The sequence below is a fragment of the Megalops cyprinoides genome, chromosome 3, assembly GCF_013368585.1.
Source record: "Megalops cyprinoides isolate fMegCyp1 chromosome 3, fMegCyp1.pri, whole genome shotgun sequence".
Lineage (NCBI taxonomy): Eukaryota > Metazoa > Chordata > Actinopteri > Elopiformes > Megalopidae > Megalops > Megalops cyprinoides.
This window is the reverse complement of record NC_050585.1, coordinates 22,450,951-22,478,420: the sequence shown is the minus strand read 5'-3', so window position 1 is coordinate 22,478,420 and position 27,470 is coordinate 22,450,951. Positions and strand designations below refer to the sequence as shown.

Genomic DNA, 27,470 nt, shown 5'->3' with positions numbered 1-27,470 from the left:
GTTTTGAGTCCCCCTCAGTTTAAACCTTTGAGCAGTATCCTTTTCTTCTGTGTCCCACTCCAAAGCTACAGCGCTGTTGACAGATCAGAAAATGCATAGAATGCTGCAGGTCACACCAAATACACATTGGTCAAGCTCGGACACGCGCCAGAAAAATTCGACTGTCTGCATCACTGGCACAGAGCTGGTCCACTACGCACTGTGCGGAATGGTGCGTCTCCACAGAAACCTTGGGCAGATCGCTCAGGAAGGGAAAGCTTGTCTTTAGCATGATGGGATCTGTCTGAGCATCCAGTCATTTGGGTTTCAGCGGCTCCTCCTTTTATGAGCCGTATATAATCCTTTATATAACCCTTCCCCTGGTCCCCTGTCGCCTGAGCCATAGGGTCAAGCTGCAACACAAAACCGTCAAGTATGGATTACACATGCCTCACCCCCTCCCCCCAAGTATGGGGGGGGGGCACACCCCAAACTGTGTGGAAGCTGTTTGTAAATGTGAAATGCAGTGGTTTAGCAGAAGTGTGTGTATATAAATGTGAAATACAGAGGTTTAGGGGAAATGTTTGTATCAAAGCTTCAACCTTTCAGGTTTTTCACCTGGAAATTTTAAGGTACACAGGATTTTCCTTCTTTCTTAATCCCCCATTTTAAATGGCTGTGGGGGGTGGGGGTGGGGTGGGATATACTGAAAGCTGGTTGAGATATGTTACTATAGTCCTAATGGTCTGGCCTCCTAAAAAGGCAGGTTCATTTTCACTTGGTTTTGACGGTGATTTGTAGATGCATTTACTGCCATGCCAATAAGAAAAGACTAAGATTATAAAGAAATTTGGATTTGAAAGGACAAGTTATGAGTTCCGTATCAGATTCCAGCATGAGAGGTTCCTGAAGATTTCAGAAAATATTGGGTTTTTCTCAACATTTAATTGAGAAAAGCTGCAACAAAAATGGAATTGACAATGAAATGGGCAACTTTCTCAACTTAAAAATGGTCATTTGCAATGTGACGTAATGATCAAATGCGCAGGTAAGGCCCTTAAACATGCAATCAGACAATTCACAAAAACTCTGAAAAAATGCACCTGGCACCTGAGAGTACAGCAGGACCGTCTGGGATTCTTCCTTCAGCCATAATGCTAAAAGGGCCTGTAGCTCAAGATCAGACACCCCCTTGTGGTATGTTCTGAAACTACACTGAAGATTTCCTCACAGGATTCGGGGGTATGTCAGATTCTGCTTTCGCCTGACCTGCACTGTGGACATGGTGCCCTGAACAGAGGGATGAAATATTTTGGTCATATTTCCTTGTTCCCGAATGGCTCCTCCTCAGCCTCATTGTACGTCTGTAGTGGAAAAGGGGTATGGAGCTACATAATCTGTTTTGGTAATACCTTCTGTACGATCTGTGTGACCAGTGGGAATGTCTGAGCTTAACACCGACTACTTACTACCTTGTGAATTCCAACCATCAGGCACATCGGTGTGGCCGCCCCATTTTCCTATTGGCACAATGTGATGCGAAGGTTCCCCCTCTCTGATCTGCAGCACTGAACCATTTACTTTGTCATGTCGATGTGAACTTAAAGGAAACCATACTTGCATGGGTATCTCCTGTTCATATTACCCTGTAGCAAGCATTCAAAAACCATGACATTTACAATATGTTGAATTCATGCAAATAAACAAACATTCATGTAAGTGCATTTCATCATTTTAATATCACTTAAGAAAGAAGTCACAAAACTGGAGAGATGTGTCACGGAGCCTGCTGCTGCAAGGGGATCCATCTGCCAACAGAGGGGGACATCACAGCCAGAGTCTCCTCCTCCAGCACTGTCCGGGTGCCATGGAAATAAAGCCACAGGTGCCCACCTCCAAGATGAGGCTTTGGGTTTCCATGGTAGCGCCCACCTCTAGCCAGCCACGAGCAACAGGAGGCCTCTGTCCTGCTTTTCATCTTATTGGCCAATAGGCAAATCCCTAGGCCCACTTTCCATAGTGTCCTTGCACAGCTCAGCCAACAAATCACCCCACCCCCTCAGTCTTTCAAGGGTCCAATCTCTTCATCAACCCGGACCAATCAGCAACAATCTGGCTCCAAAAATGTCGTTACCATGGGAACGCCTGTTTCCACTCCTGTGAAAGTCGGGAGTTTGTTTTGTCTGCTAATTTTTTTTTTTTGTCACGATCTGTGGCCAAATATTAAACACATCACAACACATACAAATACTGAGCAGACAGCCTATGAAAAACAATGTACAAAAAATAAATGTACTGTATCAAAAAACAAACAAAAACACAAAATTTGGTCTGAAGTTTGGACTGATCCAAGTGACATTTACAAATTATACATTTTTTTAACAAACTACTTTACAAAGTTTTTCAGCACACAACATACGTGATCCCATCTCAATAACTGAAAAATATCTGTAACAAAGTTTTCTGCATGAACTGTTGAATATGTCATTTGTAGTGTAGCATACACCCCCATTCCAGGTAAATGATGCAGCCCTGAAATGCAGGGTTCTTCCTGCAATGGGATGGGGGAAGGCCTTAGGGTGGGGGGTGTGTGTGTGTGTGTATGCAAAATTACATTCTTTGTCCTTCTGTAGATAGGATCATTCATTACAAACACATTATCTTTGCATTAAATACAACATGTAAGGGGAAGGTAGCAATTACAAACTTCTGGGTTTGTGCCATCAGAATATACTAACATCTAAGAAAACGTTTTCAACCGCTTCTTAAAAAATACACCTTTCTTCCCCTCAATATCTATCCACCCAGTTTCAAAAGAACTGCAGTTTTTTGTCTTGGTTGCCGTTTCTCCTCTCTGATTTTATGTTAAAAGAAGAGGAACGCATTTTGAAGCACTGCAGAGTCCTTGACACTGTATATCTGCGTCATAACACAGCATGTCACACTGGAACACAGACTATATCATTCACAGATAACCTGTCACACTGAGTGTGTCATTCACAGATAACCTGTCACACTGACTGGCTTCCCTCTGATTGCTGTCCTGGGGGGTTGTGGGCTTCACTTGAGACCATTTTAAATAAGCCCTTCCCCCCCTCACATACGCCTTCCCACCTGTGCCCACTGTGTGCGGGGTTGTGTGTGTGTGTGTGTGCGCATGTGTATATGAGTCAGATGTGGTTGAAACACAAAACCGTAACTCCACTTCAGTGAGCCATTACAGACAGGCCAGTGCCTTTCTCCTCTACTGTCTGTGAGGTCACTTCCTGCTCCTCCGTTGTCATTTCCTGGTCATTTGAGTGGGTGGTTCCAGCAGCAGCTCCTTCCCTCTGATCTTCCTCCTCTTTCTCCTCCTCCTCCATGGCAGTTTCGGGTGGAGCCAGAGCGGTGGAGCTGTCGGGTGTCTTCTGCTGCACACCCTCCTCGGGCGGCTGGAGCACAGCGCTCAGCTCCATGTCGTGGAGCTCCACGTCAAACGGGGCAGTCTCCGGCACCGAGGGGGGTGAGCCACACTCCACGCAGGCCTGGGACGCACACAGGAAGAGGGGGAGGTCAGCAAGGGCACACTTCCTGTTCCTCACAATCAGTGGTGAAGAACCTCTGCCTTTAATATTAAACACCCTTATTTTTGTTTCTTAATATTTTCATTCAGCTGAAGTGATGCATTTTTGTATTCAGCATATTTTTGCTGTGTAAACCTGCTATACTAATGGCTGCTGGGCCTGTGTGTAATATTACAGGCATCTTTGCTATTGTGGCTACTGTCCATTCTGTGGTCACCTCTGTGGGAGGTGCCCTTGTGCAGGACAGCTCACAGTGATGTGTAGCATGACAGAAGCATTAACAGCCAAAAGGAGAGCTGATTTAAATATGGCAGATTCTTCTCATTTTCACAAGTCGGTGTATACCCAAGTAACCAGGCAACAGTGATGTGAAATGTGTCATGAGTAGTACGCCGAGCTGTGTCCAGGCTGGGCCTCGGTTCTGATGCTCACCGTGATGTCGATGGCCTGGGGCAGGCGGCCGGTGCGGATCCAGGGATGCACTTTGCTCAGCTCCCTCTTCTGTGGCTCAGTGAAGCGCGGCTGGTGCTTCTGCATGGCCCGCAGAGCCGCCCGATCCCCCCGCAGCACCTCCTCCTGGTCCCTGTCACACACACACACACACACTTTCAGCTCATCACTATCACCAGCCCCAGCGTATCATCCTGACATTTCAGTTCCTGGTTCATTTCATTTCAGTTCTCTCTCATTCCACAGCCTGGTTTTAACAGCTGGGGCTAAGCACATCATGCACTACTTAAGTGTGAAGTCAGTTACTCATCTGTAAAGTCAGCTACTCAGCTGTCAGGGCACACCAGCAGTGTCCTATCTAGTATTTGGGCCAATTAAGTTTTGCCCTGCACTTTTACATCAAGGCACCAAACACTTCCCTACACTCTTACCCTGATCTCTGACCAGTACCCGTTTCATTCCTGGTATTATCAGTGAACAGACATTGTTTAGGAAAGGTGCTTAACCTTAACTGCATTTGCAAGTTAATTGATTCTTCACTGTTATTCTTATATGGGAAACAGCCAACTGTATGAATGGGTTTTGTCCTGGAAAAGTATGATGATTTAGCAAATGAACAGTAATAGAAGAGGAGAGCTCAGGTGGGGCCGTTGGTGGTCATGGCAATAGGTGCTCACCTGACAGGCAGCTGGTAGGTCATCATCACCTTCTCGTCGGTGTTGGCCATGAGCAGCCAGATGGGGTCCTGCAGGACATACTTCATGAACTGCTCCTCACCAGCTCCCCCTGCGGGCTGCTTCCGGGTGTGGTCATTCTCAGAGGAGTCGATACTGCCAAAGTACTTGCTGGTATTGCTGCTGCTTCCTGAGGTCCAAGATCAAAGAGAAGATGTGTGTGAGAGACTGGACAAAGCTGAGGATTTGTTTCCCGTTTAAAGGAGCATTCAGTTTTGAAGGTGTTTTGAATTACTCTCAGAAAGACTCAAATTATGAGGAAACTACCCACTATTGATAGAATTGTCCAATTGCCTATTCTCAGAATAGTCCTACTTTCAACCTAAAGATTTTTTTGAAAGTTTCACTCCAAATAATGTCATAACTTTGATTAAGACCTGAGTAAACCAGTCCAGACCAAAAAAAATTCATCTAGCATCTTCACCCTGTTTGCCTGTCTCGTTGTGAGACAACCTGCTGCGAGAAACGGTCACATTTTGGAACAGGCAATGTGGAGGGCGATCTGATACTCACTGGTGCCACTTCCTGATGTGCTGCATCCATTCGAACCGGTGCCTGAGGACCCCGACCTGGAGCCTGAGGACCCCGAGCCTGAGGCGGCCGAGCCTGTGCCTGATTGGGAGTCCTCTTGGAGCAGCAGGTCCAGGAGGTCACTGGAGGTGGACATGGCATCCTGATTGGATGACTCATTTGCTTCGGCCTGGAGGGTGCAAAGAGGGAGGAGAGAAAGGAAGAGGCAGAGGTATGTGAATTGGACTGACACACTAATTTGACTGGAGTCATAAAGTTTAATGGAAAAGACTAAAATATCAAAGTAATAAGAATTAATATCATCATTCTCTCATTTAGTATTTTTTTAATCATCCTCATGAGAATAACTGAAAATTCGTAACAGTGTATCCTGTGCCTCTGGCATTAATGAAATTCACTCACGTTCTCATTCTCTTTTGAGTCTGCAGCTGTGCTGTTTCGGGTGGCTGAGGGCTGCCCTCCAGCCCCGCCTCCCTGCTTCCCTGTCCAGTCTGGTGACACTTCCCCAACTGGGGGAGGGGTCTGCTGGGGAGCGGTCAGAGCTGACGGGACCTCAAGTCGGTTGCTAGGCGACTCTTCCAGCTGAAGTAAGTTGAGGGGAGAGGAGCATCGGGACTGGAAGAGGGGCGAGTCCACACCCTCTCTTTCAGGGGGAGGAGGGCTACCGGAGTGGGGGGTGCTGGAGCGTGATGGGGGCCGTTGTGTCGGGGTGGCGGTGGAGGGCAATAGGGGGTTAGTGGGTACGGGTGCAGGACTGAGGAAGGGAAACGCAGGGTTTGGATTATAAAACTGCTGTGAAATAGCAGGATTCAGCTGAGTCATGGCAGGGTTTAGCTGAGTCATGACGGGGTTTAGCTGAGTCATGGCGGGGTTTAGCTGAGTCATGGCGGGGTTTAGCTGAGTCATGGCGGGGTTGAGCTGAGTCATGGCCGGGTTAAGTTGAGTCATGGCCGGGTTAAGTTGAGTCATGGCGGGGTGGGGTTGGGGAAACATATAATTGGGAAGAACGAAAGCCATCATCGGGGGCACCAGCGGAGGGGGGAGCTGCGGTGTCTGAAGGGGGTATCGAGGGGGGGACTGCTGGTTGGGAGAGAAGCCCGTGTCAGGACCAGTGTGTGCCAGGTGTGGGGCTAGAGGGGGATAGAGGGGGTAGAGGGGCAGGACCCCCGGGTGGTACGGCACGGAGGGGAGGCTGGCCTGTGACCCTACAGAGGGGGGCCAGGAGGAGGAGGACGTCTGGGGGCCCAGGGGAAGGTGGTGGGCGGCAGGGAAAGGGGGGGCCGCGCGCCTCTCTGCACTGGCCTCTAGGCCAACAGCAGAGCCAGAGAGAGTGCCCCCCCGCCTCATAGGAAGACCCTGGATCGAACCCTCTTGGTGCTTCAGTCTCTTCCCACCCCTGCCCCGTCTGCGCCCACTGCTGCCTGCTGCAGGATAATCCCGGGAACTGCGCACTCCTGAAGAGAGGGGGGAGGGGGCAGAAGTGTTAGCTAACAGTCAGAAAACAGGCCACCACAGTACATTTTTCCTCCATCAGCGCCCCTCCTTCATTACATTCTTGTCATTTAGCAAACACCTTTATCCAGAGTGACTTACTTACAGCTGGATATTTACTGAGGCAATTGTGGGTTAAGTACCTTGCCCAAGGGTACAACATCAGTGCCCCAGCGGGGAATCGAACCAGCAACCGTTTGGTTACCAGTCGTGCTCCTACCCACTATACCACACCGCCGCCCCCCCCCAGTCTCCACCCCCCTCTTCGTGTACCTTTGGCGAAGGGCGTGGCGGTGTGGCGGCGCTGTGCGGCGTGCGCGTGCAGGGCGGAGCTGGGGTCGAACACGCGCAGCTGGCTCAGGTCCTGGAAGCGGCCCAGGAAGGCCTGCTCCTCCTGCTGGGTGTGGGCCAGCAGCACCTCCTTCGTCAGCCCCACGCGCCCCACGCCGGCCCTCCGCCCGTCTCGCTCGGGGGCCGCAGGGCTGGGCGGGGCCGGCGCTGGCAGGGCCACCACGGTGGGCGGCGGGGTGAGAGGGGCAGGGGTTGCCGTTGGGGTTGTCTCCTCCATCACGATGTCTGGTGGAGAAATAAGAGAGAAGGAGGATTTGAGACTTTTCAGAAAGAAATGCATTTTTAGCTTGTGGTGGTGGTGGTGGTGGTGCAAATTATAACGATATTGGCTATGATTATACGTCATGCACTATCATCAATATTTTTGTGATTATTGTCATTATAGCGTCTCAGGTTATGATTTGGATAATTGCAGCATACTGTTGAGTGCTAGTGGTTAATGCTTTGGGAACATGTGCCAAAAGCATGTTAAGATAATAAAGATTTATTTTAGAAAAAAAAAATATATATTTTTTTTTTTGAAAATTCAGCAATTTTAATTAAATTCAGTTTAAATGACAGAAATTATTGCAGAAGAGGGGGAGACAGGGATAGAGAGAGAGACCGTGGGAACGAGGTAAAGTAGTTCCTGACTTTTGTGACAGACTCAAGTGTGAAACTGGAGAGTTGTCCATCAGGTCTTGGAGAGGAGGCGGCTGTAAACACTATTGATTCACTCTCCCTGTGAGCACTGGGTCTACAGACAGGACACCAGGCAAACAGACAGACTGCATTTCCACTGACCTGCCATACCAATACATCAGATATACCTGAAGTCTTTTCATTGATCCGCCTTAGGTGTAGGTTAGATAAACTTGAGGTGTTTCCACTGATCCGTCTTAGTTGCAGGTTAGATATACCTGAGGCGTTGTCACTCCACCTCATCTGTAGGTCAGATATACCTGAGGTATTTCCACTGAGCCACCTTAGCTGTAGGTCAGATATACCTGAGGCCAGCTGAAGGTGTGTCCACAGCAAATTGACCCAAGCCGGTGTAATGCTGGCCGACCCCACATATGACAGGTTGGCCCTGAGCCCCGGCGAGTTGAGCAGAAGTATATGCGTTTATCCTGTGTAGAATACCATAGTCAGAAAGTGTCTTTAACAATGTTTACTCCTATCAGGGCAACACTGTCTCCTCATATCGATTGCTCACCACAGAAGAGAAATATTTCACCTCTCCTTCTCTATATTGCATCATTAGCCACAGTTGTTTGTCCTGGTCGCTCCACCCAGAGGAAGGAGAGCAAACGCACTCATGTGCAGTGTCTTTGCCCTCGGACAGGTTTAGGGGCCATAAGTACAGTTACTGCTCTGTGTAAGCAGCACTTCAGTGTCGGTGAGATTCCAGCAGTTGACGCCATTTTGGCTCTGGTTAGTGTGCATGGAAGCGGTAGGTCGGCGGAAAGCAGGTATGACAGACAGGCTCGGAGAGAGGGGCAGTGTGTATACCTGACTCCGGGGGCTTCTTGTCCCCGACGTGGACAATGGTGCTGCTGAAGCTACACTGCGAGGTGACGGACGCCACGCTCTCTGCCTTCGAGTGCAGAGCCAGGGGGGTCAGGGGGTGTGCCGGGCCCTGGGGGCTGCCTTTCGGCTCTGCTTCAGCGCCCAGAGTCACTGCTGTGTCCACCAGACACACACGCACACACACATTCAAACACGTGGACATACACGCACATACACAAACGCACACAAGCACACCAATCCACAGCCATACACACAGACAGACATTTCGGTTAGTTGAAGCTCTCAGTCAAACACATTCTTTCGCATTCATCTGCATTTGGTTTCTTTGCAAGCTGTTTTATCCATTATACAAGGCTCACCAGTGGACACGTAAGTATGTCTTAACTGAACTCGACAGCGCCTCCTGTGGCATAGACATGAATATGAGGGGAGTGCTTCTGTGAATGGATTATCATGGTTACAGTGGTCTGTGCTGGAGTATTTGGCACTGATCCAACTGATCCAACTTTTCTGAGATGCTGTAGTGGTTCTCTCTTCTCAGTGAATTCATTGGCATTTTCCACACTTTGTTTGGTCCAATGCATGTTGTTGTGACAAAAAGGAATTGGCTACAGGCAGGCAGCTCTGTCCAAATAAGGCAGTCTAGACCAAATCGAACTAACCCTAACTTTAATCATAATCCAACCTTAACAATCGTAACACCAAACCCAACCCTAACTATACTCCCAAACCCAAGCCTAACAATAACCTCAAATCCAACCCTAACCTCAACCACTAAGCATAACTGAAACTCAACCCCAAACATAACCCCAAACCCAAAAACATCCAACCCCATACACATATCACAGTGGACTGTAATACCAGCAATATGGCCCCAGGGGCAGTATAACTGACAGTGCTGTATAAGGGGACATTATGAGCGGTGGGTGCAGCCTGTACCTTTGGGGGTCCCGGGCACTTCCTTTTGCTTGTCGTCATCAGAGGTGGACGACGTAGTGCACGAAGACGACCCACACTTCCTCTTCACCGTGTTTGGAACGTTGCAGCTCTCCAGGTAGCTGAAGGAAACAGGATATGACAACATCAGTGTTTGTGGTCAGGGCTGGCTGAGCTTGTATAGTCTATCATACGTAACTCCACTCCAAATACTGATTCATTGATTCCTCTGGGCTTTCCTGGACTAGTTTCATAGTTAACTCCTGTATGATTTTTCTAGCATTACACTAATTGCAATCAGATGAGAATTTACCTGGTAAACACACAGCTCTGCTTCTGTCACCTGTAAAGGTACATAGCTGTATTTGTACTGTAAGTCCAGGAGACACGTGTTAAGGGAGATGGTCTCACCGTATGATGCTGTCCAGGCAGTTGATCTGCTGGTAGGAGTAGGCGGGGGCTGCTTCCTTCCTCACTGGGTGAGGGGGGGTCACAGCTTTCAGCGGCGCCGCATCCTCCTTCAGCCCCCCTCTAGCCAGATTCATCGCCTCCGAACACTGAACTGTCTTCTGCACGGCTGTGGGGACAGGGGTGAGTGTGTGAGCGCACATGTACGGCTGTGTACGCACGTGTGGGCGTGTATGTGTATTTGCCTGGGGGAATGTGCTCACCTGTGCTGGACTGTTTTCGGGGTGGGGGTCTGTTGCGGGAATCGATGAAGACCTGCTGACCATTGGTTTTCACCATGTGGACATCCTTACAGATCTGCTGGAAGGTCATCTGTGAGGGGGACACAGAGAGAGAGAGCTTACAGACCAACACATCCCATCACCATGGTAACTGTACCATGTATCATGCCATCATTCTGTAATTACAACACGTGTGTGTGTACGTGAGAATTCAAGCATTTTTTAGCACAACTAATTAGCACATGACTTCTTCATGTCTCTTGTAGAAGACCCAAAGCCCTGGGGTTTTTATCAATACGAGCTAAAATGAAAAATCACTTCAGTCCCTTGAGTTTACATACACTGTAGAAACAAGATGTGGAAAACATCTGAACTGTTACAGCATTGATCAAACGCACCACAACAATCAGATGAAAGGTATCAAATTCCTTTGAAAAGATGAACATGTAAAAAGAAGGCAAGCATGTGCTCATAACCAGCTAAAAACTTCACACAATGGTCCTTCTCTCTAAAACTGGCCGTTTCTATCGTACGCTAAACACACAGGAGACCGCCTACTGTCTCTCCCCCACAGCAAGTGTCTGATTGGTCTCTGTATACCCTGACATGAGACCTCCCTGGCTAAACTCTGGTTACAGTTACTCTGGTTACAACTGGTTACAGTGTGGGTGTGTCCTCAGGCATGGCTGTGTGGCCCCGGATGTGGGCGTGGCCCAGTGACTCACAGGCTTGTGCAGCGGGGCGGGCTCGTCAGCGGTGGCGCCCGTGCTGTCACTGGACGAGGCGGCACTGGGGTGCGGTTCGTGGGACCCGTTGCTGCCCAGGCTGCAGTAGCCCTGTGAGCTGCCCGAGTGCACCGGCTGCACCAGGAGCCGGTGGATCTGCTCGCTCAGCTGGTGGATCTCCGGCACCATCACGCGCCCCTCCACGCCCCGCGGAGGGGTGAACACGTCCTCGTTCAGAGGGCTCCTGAGGGGGCGGGGATACAGCGTCAATGGGGGGCGCGGGGGAGACAGGCAGATATAGAGACACAGACCACGGGACAGAGAAGCAGACACACCGACAGGACCCACAGGACAGACTCGGTGACAGGTGCTTACGTGCGGACTTTGTGCCGGCCCACGATGAAGGCCACTTTGCGGCTCCAGGGGTTGACGAAGGAGGACCAGCTGGTGTCGATGGTCAGGTACTCTCCACTCCGGGCACACATACGCAGGGGGGAGTGCTCGAAGGGCTGGCCAGCAAACTGCAGGACTGAGGGGTGGGAGAAAAGGAGACTGACCAATCAAACGACAGGAAGACAAAGGGAGAGGGGGACCTTAACACTATCTATCAAACAGGCAGTAAAAAGTTACACTACAAGGTTCTATTAATGTTCATGTCAGTAAAGGTGATCTGAATTGCAGTAAAAGAGATGCAGAAAGTGTAAGAGGGAGCGATGACGATAGGACTCACTCTTCTTGTGGATGGCCACCATGATAGGCCTGTCATCAGGATGCAGGTAAAGCAGCACAGGTGTCCCCACCAGGTCCTGAGGGAGGTAACCCAGCAGCGGCACCGCCCTGAAACGCACACACTGCGTCACACACACTGCGTTGCACACACTGCGTTGCACACACTGTGTCACACATAGACACACACACACATGTTTGCATGTCCCAGTGAGGGATAGTCACTGACCGCTCATCCAGCTCCTGGAACAGGCAGTTGGGGGTGTGGCTGGTTGTGAAGATCCTCTTGTCTGCAGGTATGCGAGGAGCTGAGAGAGGCAGAGGGAGGAGGAGGTCAGTACAGGAGTCCGTTTCACACAGGGAAACACACGGGGGGTGAGTGCGGGAGGTGCGCTGGGGGGCGCTGGGGCGTACCCTCGTATCCAGAGTGCACTCTCTCGGCGATGAGCAGGCAGCAGGGCTGGGGGTCGGACACGTCCGAGTCGCGCAGCGTCAGCTGGTAGGGCGTCAGGCGGAAGGGGTAGTAGCGAACCCCCCCCTCGTACTCGCGCCCCCCGCCGATCCGGCAGAACATGGGCTTCTCCTGAGTGCAGTCCACCGGGGAGGCGGCTGGGGGGGGGGACAGAGGGTGTTAATGACTGGACGCACATTTCACACTAACTAAAGCAAGCTCTGCAGCAGGACCAGGTCCAGACACATGTGACAGTTGCCTGTGAGGTGTGTGAGCTGCTGGGCTGTGTAAATGCCTAAGAAGCACAAGGACGCCTCTTACCCGCGCCGGTGCAAGCGGACCACAGAGGCAGGCGGCAGGGTGCTGTGTTGCTGTAGAAGGTGCTGACGTCCTGGGGGGCCAGCAGCTCAGAGAACAGCGCCCCCTGGAGGCGCTCCGGCTTGCAGCGCAGCAAGCAGGAGGCCTGTGGTGAGATGTACACCACCCTCCCTGAGATGAAGGAGATAGCCACGGAGAAGGTGTCCTGGAGGGAGGGAGAGGGACTGATGAATACACACAGCGTTCTGCTTCCAAAGTACCAACAGCAATCCATTAAAGTATGGTTTTTTGAGCCCTCTCTGTCTCCTTCTAAATGAAAGAGCCTGTTCACCAAAATGCAGAGGGAGAGGGCTGTGTTTTTGAGGGTGTGTTTGGAGGTGAGAGAGGGATGCTCACTGTGTTTTTGAGGGTGTATTCGGAGGTGATGTTGTCCAGCTCCTCGATGGTGAAGGTGGAGAGATCCAGACTGCAACCGTGAGTCTCCTCCACACTCCACTGGTGATAGTACTCCTGATTGGCTGTGAGATGCAGACACAGAGTTACTTACAAACATGCACATTTATTCACACCACACACACGCTTACTCACACGCCACACACAGTTACTTACACACCGCACACACGCTTACTCACAGGCCACACACGGTTGCTTACACACACCCACGCACACGGTGCCACTCACCTCGCACTTGTTTGACGCATTTGAGCGCGTACTTGAGCGCGTCCAGGGTGCTGGAGCCTCCCTTCCCCTTCCTCTCTGTGGGGACCCGGATCTTGAGCTCCTTCAGGGCCTGTAGCAGCTCCTTCTGGGTCTGCAGGCGCGCCGACTGCTCGCTGCTGCAGCCGCTGGTGGAGGGGTGGTCCTGCTCCGAGCTGGCGCTCAGCAGGCTGTACGCCACCGAGCTGCTGGGGGGCGACGGGCTTTGCGAGTTGGAGCTGGGGGGGGGGGAGGGGGGGGTCAGCGTTAGATATGTCATTCCTATCTCATTCCTCCCAGCATCACTTTTCATTATCCGAACCCCTTTCCCCCTGTCACCTGCGCTTACGTGACATCTCACCTGTCCGGGAGTTGGTCTGCCTTTCTGGCTGACTGCCCTCTGTCTGCCCTCACAGTTTTTGACAATCCATGCATTCACTACTCTCTTTTGAATTTCTCCTTCCTGCTCCCTGCTCTTCCCTTCTCCTCCTCCTTCCCTCTGCCTTTTCCTATTGTCTCCCTCTCTTCCTTCACTCTCCTTCATATAATAATAGCACGCCATTCTGCCTCCCTCAATTCCCGGATGTACAGTATTACCAAAGCCAAGCATAAACGTACACACTAATCTAGTTAAACACTGTCTCCCACCTCCCTCTCTCACCTCTTGTTGCTCTCCGTCGTCTCCAGGAGCATGGCGGAGTCCTTCCCGTTGTGGCTGGAGGAGAACTGGGAGCTGCATGTGGACTGCCTCCCTCTGGAGGCTTCCCGTCCCATGCGGCCCTCACTCTCCCTCTCTCCAGAGTCGTTTCCACTGGAGTGGGCGTCCATGTCGTCCAAGCTGGCGCCCTGAGGGGCCCTGGTGGAGCCGCGGGTCTTGGACACGCCCCCTGGGGCAGTCCCTCTCTCGCAGTTGGTGTCAGAGGAGGACCCCCCACTGAGGCCTGGAGAGCTGGCACCTCGCCTTGCCTCCTCCTCTTCCTCAGTCCTGCCCACCCCGCCCCCTGTGTCATTGCTGGGAGCGGAGTCTGAATTATCATCACTCATAATAAAGTGGGACGATTTTTCTTAAAGTTGATTTTTTTTAAATCTCTTTAGAGATGGTGATTTCTCTTCCCTGCCCCTAGGTGGGGCTGTTGTGATTGCTGGAGTGAATCATGGCTGGGTTAAATAAAAGAAAGAATGAAAGCATTTGGGTTTTCCTTACAACACTACCAACAGCCAAAAAAAGGTTTTGAGTTCAATCTTTTAAAGGTGTTGTCTTTGAAGCGCAGTAATTCTTATGCTGGAGAATCTGTGAAGCGTTGAACTCCACAGAATCTGACCATCTGGGATTGTCACCATGTGACTGGGAGTCCAGCGCAGATATAAGATAAACAAATCGTTAATTTTCAAAATCCTCCAAGAGGCCAGAAACACACCGGCTCTGCTTTATTATTGGCTGCGGTCCTCAGTCTTGGCATCCACAGCCAGCCAGATGGAGCAACTGCTCAAGTGTGATTGATCCAGAAGCTGGAAACAGGAGAAAATGTGCAAAAAATTCTCTTCTTGTTTTCGGTTTGCAGCTTGATCTCTTGATCAGAATCCACCTGGAGAGGAAGAAGACAACATATTTTTGTCAATAAGGATTATGATTATGCATTGCTTGTTAAAAGTGAATTGAAACATAAAGGAGACAGCGGTCTGTGATTCATAGTGTCCCTCTGTCTGGGGTTTGTGATGCCTTGTTTCTTTGGCTCTTTGCTCAAGGGAAACACAATCTCCAGGGAAAAAATATAATTTGAAAAAAATTTGAGTCCACTTTGTTCAGTACAATGCCTTAAAAAATAAATACAAATATAAAAATAGCAAATTTCAACAGCAGTCCTAAAAACATGGCAGGGCCAGTGACAGATGAGAACATTTTGCTGTCATTAGTGAATGACTGAGACTGGCAGGAACTGTTCTAAACACGTCATTCTAAATCACCACGTGTTTCTGCCGTGGCAGCACGCTCTCCTCTCGGACCCACTGTAGCAACCTAATTCAAAATCAGACTGTGGAAAGAGCTGGCTGGTTCTGCGGACGGTGAAGGGGCTGGTACCCCAGTATGAGTACCACAGAGGGACACAAACCTATGCTGCTTTTAACAGACACACAGCAATGCCCCATGCAACAGCGTTTGTTACATTTATGGAAGGAGCTACAGTGGCATCTCCTCATGCGGGCAGTGCCACTGGCCACTAGCTTATTCTCGTTAGCTAATGAGATGACAAATATAACAAGGATCGCAGCTCCCTACAGACGGTCACTCTTAGTCAAAGGCAATGATATTCCTGTTGTTGCCAAAAATACAGGCGCAAACAAATACAGACGTTCCAACAAAGAAAGGTGCTCTGAGGTGATTAACGTTATATCATGGACATGGACACGATTTGTCCAGTAAAATAAAACGGAATGGAAAAACAGAAAGAGAAAGAGAGACAGACAGACAGAGGAAGAGAGAGAGCTGTGTCTGGATGCACTGATCCACACTTCCACGGGCTCTCACTCCCACCCACACCAGCTGCTCAGAAAACCAGTCTGGCCTGTCACAGATCGGCCCGGTTTGCCTCCCTCGAAACAATCAGTCCTTAATATGCCAAAGGCAGACTGAAGTGGTTAATACTAATAAGAAGAAATATCTAAGACGTCAGCAATGTTTATCCCCGATTCATTTATTTATGGTGAGATGACCTAGCACGAAAGTGGCTTGTCTGGTTTTTTATTCATGAACACAATAAGTGCAGTTGGCACAGATAACAGCTGCAGCTCTGGACACATACTCCGGTGGAGTATGTCTGTGCTGGGCTGCGGTGACGGAGCTCTGTTGCTCTGCGTGCGTCTGTGTGCTGGGGAGCTGTGCTTTGTGTCAAAGGGCACGATGAGGACCCAAACCAGACATTTTCTGCAAATACACAAATTGGTGAGTCACTGCCAACACTGGGGGGCTGCCCACACCCCCTGTCCCCCTCCCAGCAGGGGGGCCCATCAGTTACATCCCCCGTTGCCTACGTGTGACTCATGCTGGGCCAATCCCCCACCTCCCACTCTAGTAAAGCGACAGGTGACAGTCTGAGGTCTTCCACTGTCCCTCTGCTTCTGTCCCTCCATCCGCCATCACTGATTCAGCTTCAGCCAGTGCGGTTATGTCACCTTTACCTGCGGCAGCCAGGACAGAAATAACGCCCACAGCGCTGAGCATCGACCAAAGAAAAGCCCCACCATTCAAAGGCTTCACTGCTCTCTGACTGTCACACACATATATGCGCGCACACACGTGCGTACATACCACCTTGCACACAAACGCAAACACATGCAGACGGGTAGTCACAAACACCAAATACATAAATATATATACATTCAAACACACACGCGCATACAAGCACACACACACACACACACACACACATCTGCTTCACCATTATCATTCCTGTTTCCCTTTCCTATTGTGCTGCCAAATTCATCAGAAAGTGTATATATATATATATATATATACAGTTGACTCTTCAAATTCATCATGGTGATAAGAGTATGGTCAGTTCTCCAGATATGTGTTTGGCTTGACTCCTGTTTTCTCTGTGCTAACAAAATTCTCTTCTGATGATTAAGAACTAAAATGACCAATCGGATTGAAATTTGACTTATACGTTTACTGCTATGCACCAGGTTAAAGCTCTTATCTGAAACATTTGAGTGGCACAGTCCATCCACGGCTGGATAATCAAAATAACAGACCTTGATCTTACAGCAGAATAATTTCAGTTGACATTAAACGGACTCCACCAACATGTAGGTTATGCAGTATTTTAACACAGACAGAAAATCTTTAGCTCTTGGAATGACAGTTTTAATGTTCAGAACTTTGATAATATTTTTATCGATAAAAAGAGTAACAACTATGTGCGAACTAATGTTATACACTGCTAGAGGAGGCGGCGTCAGACATCAAACATGTTTATATTCAGCCATCACGTCTGTAGTCTGAATACAAACAATACGCACATTGTCATTGAGAGAGACTATAATCGTTAATCATAAAATGCCTACCGCTATTGGCAAAAGGGTTGCACAGCTGCAAGAGAAGACTGACGCTCCATCCATTTGGACACCGTTCAGGCTCCTCAGCGGGAGGAGTGACACACGCGCACACGCGCAACGCCGCGCCTTACAGCGAGGCACACACTCCGCTTCAATCCAAGTTCAAAGACGCGCCTGCGGCCCCCCCCCCCCATTCGCCCGCAAATCGTAAATTCATTACATAATCCTTGAGGCCCCAGCGCGGAACCCGATAGGCCAGACCGCTCTCCGAGCGACCTCCCCTCAGCCGCAGCGCCACATGTTTTCTGCGAGCCCAGTCACGACACTGATTGGTCCAATCTGTTGACCAATGAGGAGACGCAGAAGGCTTTTTCTTTTTTTTCCTCCTCGTGTCGCTGCTCCTGCATGGTCCAGGCGACTGTCTTCTGGAACGAGCCCTGCTCAGAGATTTTGGATTGGCGCATACCTAACCATAACGGTTACGGTCAGTATTTTTATGACCTGTAATCTGCAGCACGAGTGACGAATAGGAAACTTCACTGCCTGTAGCGCTGATTAACAAGGCAGGAACCGGGTCTTTTAATTAACAGTTTTACATGAACAATGTTAAGCTTGCGTTGCATTCACGGGGGTAGGCAGTGTGACAAATCTATGACCGAACTCTGAGCTCACAAACGCATCAGAATGTAATCTGTTTGTCCCATCTCCAAACTTACACGCCCTCCTTGTTTCTTAAATCTGATTACATTCGCCTTTTGAGACGTACTAAAGCTGACGAGATGTAATGACGGCCTTCACTGTACAGAATCCATTGTCCTTTTTCGGCTAAGTAAACACATGACATCACACTACCGAAGGCGGCCGGGGCAAGAACCTACTTACAACAGGGCGATGAGATTAAGAAAACAAAATATTTCTTTTTTTGTATAAGATTACGATGTCCATGCCGGTATTTTTACCGTTGAAAAAAGGACGTTTCTTTGAACGTATAAATCTATAACAAAGATTGCAATACACAAATCTCTCCAACAGCTGTCCCCGTCTATCACTTCCTTATAAATACAGTCGAAGGCGAAAAATAAAGTGACAACAAGTATAACAACGAAATAAACCAAATAATACGAATAAAAGTATAAGAATTTTACTCATACTGCGAGTACAAAAGTACCAATAATATTAATTCTGATCTTTTCATCAAGTTACTTTCTACCTAACTGAACCGCAAGATACAGCATGTTGCTATCAGTACATGGGTTCTTTTCCCAGAGGAGACACCGTTGCCTTGACGCTCTGCTCATATTTTGTGCTGGGTATAGCACACTCGCCAGCTTTACTCACCGTGTTCAGCTGCGCTAATGTCACAAAATCAGCACATTTAACTACTCTAGCCCATCCCTCTTGCTCAGTCCGTAAATATTAACGCTAACTTTCCCTTGACCACTAGACTCTTGAAAACTACAACGGCTTCGGCACCACCTCTTGGAAATAACCTGCTACTACAGACAATTATGGAGCGAGAAGATTCGTCACATCAACATTTGCAGGTAGATTTCATAGACACATTCACTTATACAAGAGTGTAAGCACTGGATGGATTAAATGAAATCCTAAATGATTTTAAATGATTAAATATACTTTCTAAACTAAGGAGAGCCCAGCTGACAAAAGGTTAAACAAAGATTTGCAAATAGACTGAAAGTCCTCAGTGGTTATGCACTGCTTTTAACCGAGGACCTTTTTTTTCTGACTCTGAATAACATCTTGCCTGTTAACTTCAACCAGAGGCAGTTACTGGGTTTCTTCCTGCTGTATAACTGAAGTGATGATTAGGACCTTGTCAAACATGCAGCCTGGCAAATTTTCACCACTGTCTGAGGTGTTAATTACATTCTGATGGAAAACTGATGTGCACACCAGGACAACCTTGATTCCGTCAACCCCCCCCATGGGAGGGGCCATCACGGAATCAGTGGCTCACAATGAAGGGCAAAGACTAGTCTACACAAACCATGTGACAAACAAAAGCTCCGCCCCTTAAGAGGATCATGAAACCTCACTCCCATCTCTCTGGCATGTGCCTGTCCTTTCTGATGGCCAGTCACCTCTGCCCTCATAAACATCAGTCATTTGATTGAATTTTTTAAGGAAAAGGATGAAAGTTGCTTGTCACAAATTGAAAGTTTCTTCATCTACAATTCAAGGCCTTCAAGAGGATCAGAGGTAAGTAAAAATAAAATTATTCATTATATAGTCACATTCTACAGGTAAAGTTTCATATCAGACAGAAAAACACAGAAAATCACAGACAGGGCTGCCATCCACATGCAGTGATTCAAACAGACGTCAGGGCAACTGGACATTAAGCAGTCTGCACGTTGTAAATATATTAGAGCTGTCACAATTAGTTGGACCAATTAATCAACAGCTTAATGTTTTGATGCTAACTGATTGTGTTTAAGCTACACATTTCTAAACCAGAGAGCTTGTTTGTATAATGTCGGCCTATGACTCACAAGAGGTGGGTGGACTGTTATCAAACCCCCAGAAGGCCAATTTCAGCCACCCCCTCAGTGAAGTGACAAGTGACAATCTGAAGTCTTCTATTTTCTCCTGTCTCTCCATCCACTGGTACTTGAACTGACATTCAATAATGGAAGCCAGAAGCTAGATAGCTAGCTAAGGCTAGCTAGCTATCTGACATTATAGTGTGCTGTTCTCAATTAGGAAACTTGTCATAACTCATTAGCAACCTTTTGGAAAATTATGACTGAGGAGATAGCTACAAAGGTTTGAAATGCACAATCACACTGCAATAGTATATCTGCATAACTAGTTAGCTACATCAATGTAGTAATACATGTGTCTTCTCTTCTCACAGACACCACAGAATAAGGATCACTGGGTCTGGGTCAATGGTTTTATTTACAGTATTTACAATAAGATTCAGCAACCACCTGATCAGTAAAATTCAAAGAACTGTGCAAACTGCTAAACAGAAATTAATTTACCAAATGAACACAAACCTCTAAACCAGGACTCTCAAAAGAAAAAAACAGCAGATGAATGACAAACAAATGCACAAATATTGCAGAATAAGGAATGTTACACCAACTAACGAGCATTTTACAACTATAAACCTTCTGCTTTCTACAACTATAAACCTCAACAATGTATTCTAAACAAAGGGGGTCTGTTTTCTGGAATGTTCAAACAGCCCAGCTCAGAAAATTATCATACTAATCACAACCTTTACCTAACAGAAAAAAAATTAATTAACCATTTTTTGATCAACTAACAGCTCTGCTATATAAACTTGATGGACTCCAGAAAACCTTGTCTGAAACACACAGAGGTATCGAAACTTGCTACAGATGAGGTCACTGTTCCTTCCTCCAAACCAATTCAGTTCCATTACAGTTGAAAGTTTCCACTGCGACTGCCTCTTTCTATGCAAAAAAATACAACTCCCAGCATGCATCAGGTCAAAGGGGAAAACTTCCACTTCAATATGCAAGGGTTTTTTCTATGGTTTTTCATACATTCAGGAGCATATCCATTTAATAGATCAAACATGGTTTTATCATGTTTTGTTTCCTCTACTACAATCACTCCAGGTTATGATTTTTCTATTACCATAGCACTGCTGTTCTTCTCCTCAGGCTATATGCTCTGTAACTGCTACATCATTTGTCAGGAGTGCTGTCTGCTTTCACTGACTGCTGTTATTTTAAAAGACTATGAATGTTAAATAAAGCTGGGTATATTTTGAGAAAACCTTCTGTCTGCAGTCAAATGTTCTTCAAACAATTGAAGGAAGGCATTGCTTTGATCAATGGCCTACTAACGCTAGAGACACATGTTTCTGTGGAATGTTAACAAAATTACAATGGAACAACCTGCTCCATTCAAGAATTTACTTTAGGAAACTAAGGTGTATGTCTGAAGGAGTTTTAAATCACATTTTAATATGTAAACGCCAATATGCCAGTAGCTTTCTTTGTTACTAAAAAGGTGACAGCAATCTGTATGAATAACTCTTTACTGTGAGACGGCTGAGTCAAAACCTGAAAGACAGCTTTGGCCAGGAGACATTTTCTGCACAGTCAGATTGGCAGAATGACGCAGGCTTCATACTTATCATGAAATGGATCAACATAATACACGATTAACAGGACATTCTGAATGATGCCCGAGGACTTACATCTTTGCTGAGCAGACTGCGCAAGACCGTCACATAAACTACTGTGGGGATAACTGATCGGTTACTACAGGTATATTTTGATACATTGTGCTAATTACAGATGTACAACAGAATATGATAAAGATCAGACAAACTGCATCTGAACTTCTGATTCGCCGTGCGCCTGTGCCAATGTGTTTCCGCACGTGCAGAGGCACTCATTACAATGACTTAGTCCGGTCATACGCTCCCAGCGAGCTAATAAACACCTCTCTCAGCTCTCGCGCACACCAAACAGTCCGTGCACATCAAGTTTCGTAATAACTCGGCGCCGTTGGGTTTTTCAGACAAAGGACAAGTTGTGGTCTTGGACGTGTAGTTTTGTGGGCGTCTCTTCATTTGTGTTGATTTGTAGCCAATAACTGCCCTGTCAGTTTGCGACTACCAAAATATCTTTTATTTCTTGCAAGCTAATGGTAACCCATCGCAATTAAATAAAATGAGTCATCAACTGGACAACGACACCGGGGGATTTGGCAGGTGGCATTCAGTACTTTAGCTTTTTAAACTGACACATAAAATATCATATTATACACATATCGTTAACACACACATACACGACACATACCCCCCTCAAAAATTGCTAATGTTGTGTATAACCATGCAGCTAACCAAGTAAAGTCACAAGCTACAAACAGTCTTACCGTCTGGTATTTGTCAGAACCGCGTAGCTGCTGTATACGTATGTCAGGAGGACCAGCTAAACGAATAAACCTGAGAAACCAGAATCCACAAGCATGCCGATTCCCCAGTAGCTCATATGAGTTTGCTTGAACATGGAGCGAACCCATTATGTCATAACGATTCATTGTAAGGAAAGCATCAGGATGTTTCACTTCGTCTTATTCCAACGCCGTGACATTTTTATAAGATCCACTAAAATAACAGGTGCTATGTTTATTCATTCGATTTAAACCTGGTTAACGTTACATGTAACAATGTTCGTAAGCTTGATAACCGGTGTTGAGCGTTAAGACAGGAACCATCACTCCCTTACCTTTATTGTTGAGATAAATTTTCATCGGTTTTCCTCCAAGTACTGTAGTTTCCAAGTGTTTCAAGTGCAACGTTCACATAGGCAGTGAAGGTGTTATCATAGAAACAGAACCACAGTGTCTTGAGCGTCCTTATGGTTTCACCGTCTTCCTACAATGTGATTCTGCAGTCCACAACGTATTTTCCATTGCTTGTTACACGCAGCGCTCCACGTGCCTGTGTGCGTCGGTTTTGCCTTATAGTGCAACCATTGGTTGCTTTGCAGCTCTGACCCCGCCCGGCCCCACCCGGTCCGCCTAGCAATTCCATCACTGGCTGAAGAGGGCGGTGCTCGCTGCACGGGTCTGGGCTGTCACGTTGTTGCATGCATGCTTCAGTAGGTACTAAGACCTGTAAGGAACAGCGAGACCTACTTTTACTTGGGCGGTGGGTCATATTTGCGCCGCAATGTCTATATTAGCAGCGCACGCTGATGATTCAGTTTTGATGTATGTATTGAAAACGGCATTTCTCCGCAGAAAAAGTGTCAGTTTGCTTTTCAATGGCTATCCTTGCTGGTATTGTTATTTTTATTATGCTACTATGATTAATGTTATACAAAGTTAGATGCTTACACATTATATATAGCACTTTTATATAATGGTTTATTGTCTCTACCAGCTGGATTGTACCATGTTTGGGCAACTTAATGCAACTTCATGCAGCACACTTCTAATATTGTGACTCTTTGTATGGCTTTCCCTTGTGTTTTACTCTGCCTCACTTGTAAGTGGCTTTGGATATAACCGTCTGCCAAATGAGTAAATGTAAATGTCATGTAATGTTTTACATAGAAATTTCTCAGAAATCAGCCACGAATACTTTATAGGGTCTTTCTGTAAGATTCATTAATCTTGTGACATCCAGCCTCTACCGCAAAGCGTTCTGCGTTTGTGCATGCCGACACTCCAGTGCAATGCATTTCATAAGGCGCTGCTTCTTGGGCATTTACAACAATAACACGAAGGCTTCCCGTCGCATGCACAATTCCACGTGCAGCTGCGGGAATCAACTGGGTGACGTTCTGGTTTATCCCTGCCCACCTGCAACTGTCACGCGGCTACCGGAGTGGTCAGGTCGCGCAGGCGCAGTTGTAGGGGTGTAGCCAATAAATCTGCGGTCTTGCTTTGCTGCCGCGTGTGTCAGGTCTGACGCGAGGCTTTAGGAATGAAGCAGACTAGACACAACTGGCTGGTGAATGTGGGACTCTGTATACTTCCGTTTCAGATTCTGAATTGCTGGCACATTGTGCGTCATTAGGTACGGAGGCTCGAGCTGCCAAAGTAGTTTTTTTTTTTTTTTACAGATTTTTAAAAACAATTCGACTACCATATCAGGAAGGATTCCTGATGTAGTTAATGCGGAATTATTCACGAGGATGACCTGCCATGCACATGAGCAGAACCAGCTCGTTTCCAGGACAGCATGTCAGCATTGCAGCCAATCAGGCCGCGCTGAAACGTTGAGTTTGACGGCCCGTTAAAACAGCTTTCTGAATAAATACGAACACAATCAGGTTTATTAGCCACGCAAAAAGTGGAAAACATTTGTAAGATTAAATAAGATGGGATACGATGACAAAAGTATACCTATGTTAAAATGGTTTGTGCTTCAGTAAGAAAACACCTAAGACAGATGTCTAACCAGCAGGACAGGGAGCCAGAGATTCAGATGGGTGCCTTAAATAACACTAGGCTGTCAAGCAAGACACAGCTCCTGAACAGGAAAAAAGAACAACATGTGTCCAAAAACCACCCACATTCTTTGAAGCAATGAATAAAAACTCATTTTGGGATTTAAGGGAAAAGTAAACAGCCTAAGAGATCATGGAACATTGGCAATTAAACTTGGAAATATTCAGGGATAGTTTTTTTTTAATCTCTAGAAACAAAAATTAAATATAATCACCACCCATCTGACTTGCCCCTTACCCTGCTAGAGCTTTAAGTGAAACTGCAGGGGACAATCAGGTCGAGGGCTTGATGGCTTCAGCGCAAGCTTCCTGAACCATAGCAGGTCTAACCTGCAGTGGACCCTGCTCAAACCTCTCCATCCTCTCCTTGAAGTTGAGTGCGTCCCTGACATCAGGAACCAAGATCTCATTATACCAATATGTGAAAGTAAAGCCAAATTTGACTCCAGCAGCTACTGTGGCATTTGTGTCTGCAGTAATTCTCTAAAGGTCTGCAGTATTGTGCGGATGTGCGAATGTGCGAATATTGGCCTTTCTTACTGAAAACAAAGTTGTTACTTCTTACCAGCTTAGCATACCACTGAATACATTTGTTCACTACGCACACTAAAGAGCAAACAGGTCCACCAAAACACACACGGAAATATATTCACCGGCTTTGTTGATTTTAAAATGACATTTGATTCATGGCACATTAGGGGGTTAATTGTATGACTTCATTTAATCAGTGTACACTGAAAGCAAAATAACACAGTTCTTCACTCAGGATTGGAGAGAGACATGGTTGCAGACTAATACCAATGCTCTTCAAAATCTATCAGTGGACTACAGTGAACTAGATCTGCATCCCTGGGACTCATTCTGCATGGCAAAGAAATTAAATTCCTTCTCTGTGCAGAGGACTCTCACTCAGAGTGGTGCCTGCAGCAGACACTGTCACTGCTAGAGTGGTACTGTCTTTCGTGGGCACTGGCAGCAAATATGGACCTGATCGGATTGATGGCTTGAAAGGCCAGATCACCAGAAAGGCCAGATCATTGGAAACCAGGTTCTGCTTCTGTCTAGAAGGTACCCCTCTGGAACAGATACCAAGTTATAAAGTCTTAATTTCCAACCACGAAACATGGCACATAATTCAGATTGAAATCTTCCATGTGGGATGCTGTAAAACATATTGTTATGAACACCCCAAAATGATTCCAGCAGAGCTGAGCTGAGCCCCCTGTCTTCACTGCAAAGCACTGAACCCCCATTACCCCCATTGAAAATGAAATTATATATATATATTTTTTGGCTACTTTGAAGAATCAAAAATAGAAGATTGATGCTGAGGTTTTGTTTCTGCAGCACTGAATTTTCTGTCTGGAACCAGCTATTGCATCACAATATGTAATTATTAATTGAAAACGGAATGCAGCATAGGTACAAAAGCCCTTCCAGCAGTTTGTCCTCTCACAGCACAGAATATTCCAAAGAAAACAGTTTTTGGACAGTTACATGGCATTAAAATTTTCAAGATCTTTTTTTAAAAGATTTAAAAAAAATATTTAAAGTCAAATTATCAATATTACTAACAGTGTCTTTCTTGTTTTAAAAACAAAAGTGCAGTTGGTATTCTAATTATGAATGATGCCATGCTTTAATAGACCTACTATCTCTGATCACATGCAAGGACATTAATTGGAACAGGGCTACAACAACCTACATTTTTCACGTAGTAGTCCCGTAACAAAGTGACCTGCTAAGCTGTGACTGAATGAACCATCCATTTTTAGAGACACATTTGCTTATTAGGGTCATCTTTTCAGCGTGCAGCTAAAACACAGCCCTCTTTATAGAACGACCATAGGCAGAAATCATATGGCTGATAAGCTATTGCTGACTTTTAAGGTTGTGCCAGCCTACACAGTATTTCAGAAATTTGTATGGCGTGCCCGCCCCGATTCCGCATAAGCCAAATTGAAAAGTGCGTCAGGTTGTCACACGAGAGAAAACGTGCTCCATAGGTTGTAATTCCAACGCATACCACCAGATGGCAGTCATAATCAAGGCACCATAGTCCTTATCTGCAGACATGGCTACTCTGATTTAAATGATCTATTAGTGTGACACTCTTCCGCAATCCTTAACGTGGCCATTTTCAGTTCTTTGGAACGTCATAATTAAAGACTCCGTTCAGATTGTCTGTCAATAAACCATAGTTACAAGTGAAAATCTGTTGAATACAGGCCACTGAAAATATGTTTTAAAAACTGAACTTGGGAAGTAAAAAAAAATAGGACAGTTCAAAAAGGGAAAATAATGTTTCAAGGGGTAAATGTTTTCAAGTTGTAAATAGGTACATTTGAGCAAAAATTTGAACAAGAAATTGACCCCTCAAAGTGTGAATACCATTTTTTTATTCCCGTTTATATCGATGAGGACAAACCCAGTGTACAATGTGCCGCTCGGCTTGGTGCAAAATCACAAAGTTTGAACAAAACCGGAGGACGTTTCACTTAAGAACATGCTTCTATTGTCACTGAAGAGGATAACACCGTGAAGCGGAGACCAGAATCACACCTAACATTGGTGAGGAGGACAGATATGAGTGACAGATCAGTCCACAGGAAGAATTTTCACATTTTTATAAATGTGGTTCATCTAACTCTCAGATGACTTCACATTCAGGGGTTCCTCTAATTTATATATTTGAGGTTTTTTTTGTTCCAGATCTTGAAAATGTTGCTTCTAACCTATGAGACTGTGTGCAGGATTCAATCAACGTTTGTCAACACTGACTAACTCAAAGATGCAATTTTTGCTTTTTCCAGAAAAAACCCTGAAAAACAATTATTTCATTAATTTTGGCAGTTGTTGGACTGGCCAAAATGAGTTAGTACAGAATAATAATAACACTCATATTTAATTGTGAGACAAAGTTATGGACAAATGTTGACTGAATCCAGCCAGGGTCAGAGAGGTTATTCGGAAAGGTGGGCAGGATAGATTCATGCCTTTCTGTGTGGTTTGACACATATTTTGTCTTCTTTCTAAAATGAATACAGGAGAGCCCAGACATGGAACAGCAGTATAAGAGCAACAGCTTTGAGCCTGTGGCCCTCACTCTCCACCCATCACACCAAGCCTTCCAATCAGCTCGCTGAGCTTAAGACTGAGCTCCCCAGGAAACCAATCATCCTCTAGCTCTAGAGACTGACCTCACCAGTCTGTAGCACATTACTGAATGCTACTACAGAGGAAGGAAGGTACCCACATGGGAACCACCTGTAAGTCACCTGGTGGTTCTTTTTTCTA

General features: G+C 46.6%; 1 protein-coding gene across 1 annotated transcript; it reads right to left on the bottom strand.

Annotated features, from left to right (window-relative positions):
* Window positions 1-1,763: 1,763 nt before the first annotated feature.
* On the bottom strand, window positions 1,764-22,584 carry LOC118774242 (period circadian protein homolog 1-like). Its single transcript, XM_036523434.1, has 20 exons — window positions 22,443-22,584; window positions 13,811-14,735; window positions 13,135-13,388; window positions 12,850-12,971; window positions 12,457-12,658; window positions 12,099-12,293; window positions 11,914-11,992; window positions 11,689-11,795; window positions 11,334-11,487; window positions 10,959-11,202; window positions 10,216-10,324; window positions 9,956-10,121; window positions 9,548-9,666; window positions 8,591-8,761; window positions 7,022-7,324; window positions 5,660-6,711; window positions 5,240-5,426; window positions 4,670-4,856; window positions 3,975-4,125; window positions 1,764-3,503 (listed from the first exon to the last, which is right to left on the bottom strand). The coding sequence occupies exons 2-20, from the start codon at window positions 14,191-14,193 to the stop codon at window positions 3,186-3,188; spliced, it is 4,503 nt and encodes a 1,500-aa protein (XP_036379327.1). The 5' UTR covers window positions 14,194-14,735; window positions 22,443-22,584; the 3' UTR covers window positions 1,764-3,185.
* Between the last annotated feature and the right edge of the window lie 4,886 nt (window positions 22,585-27,470).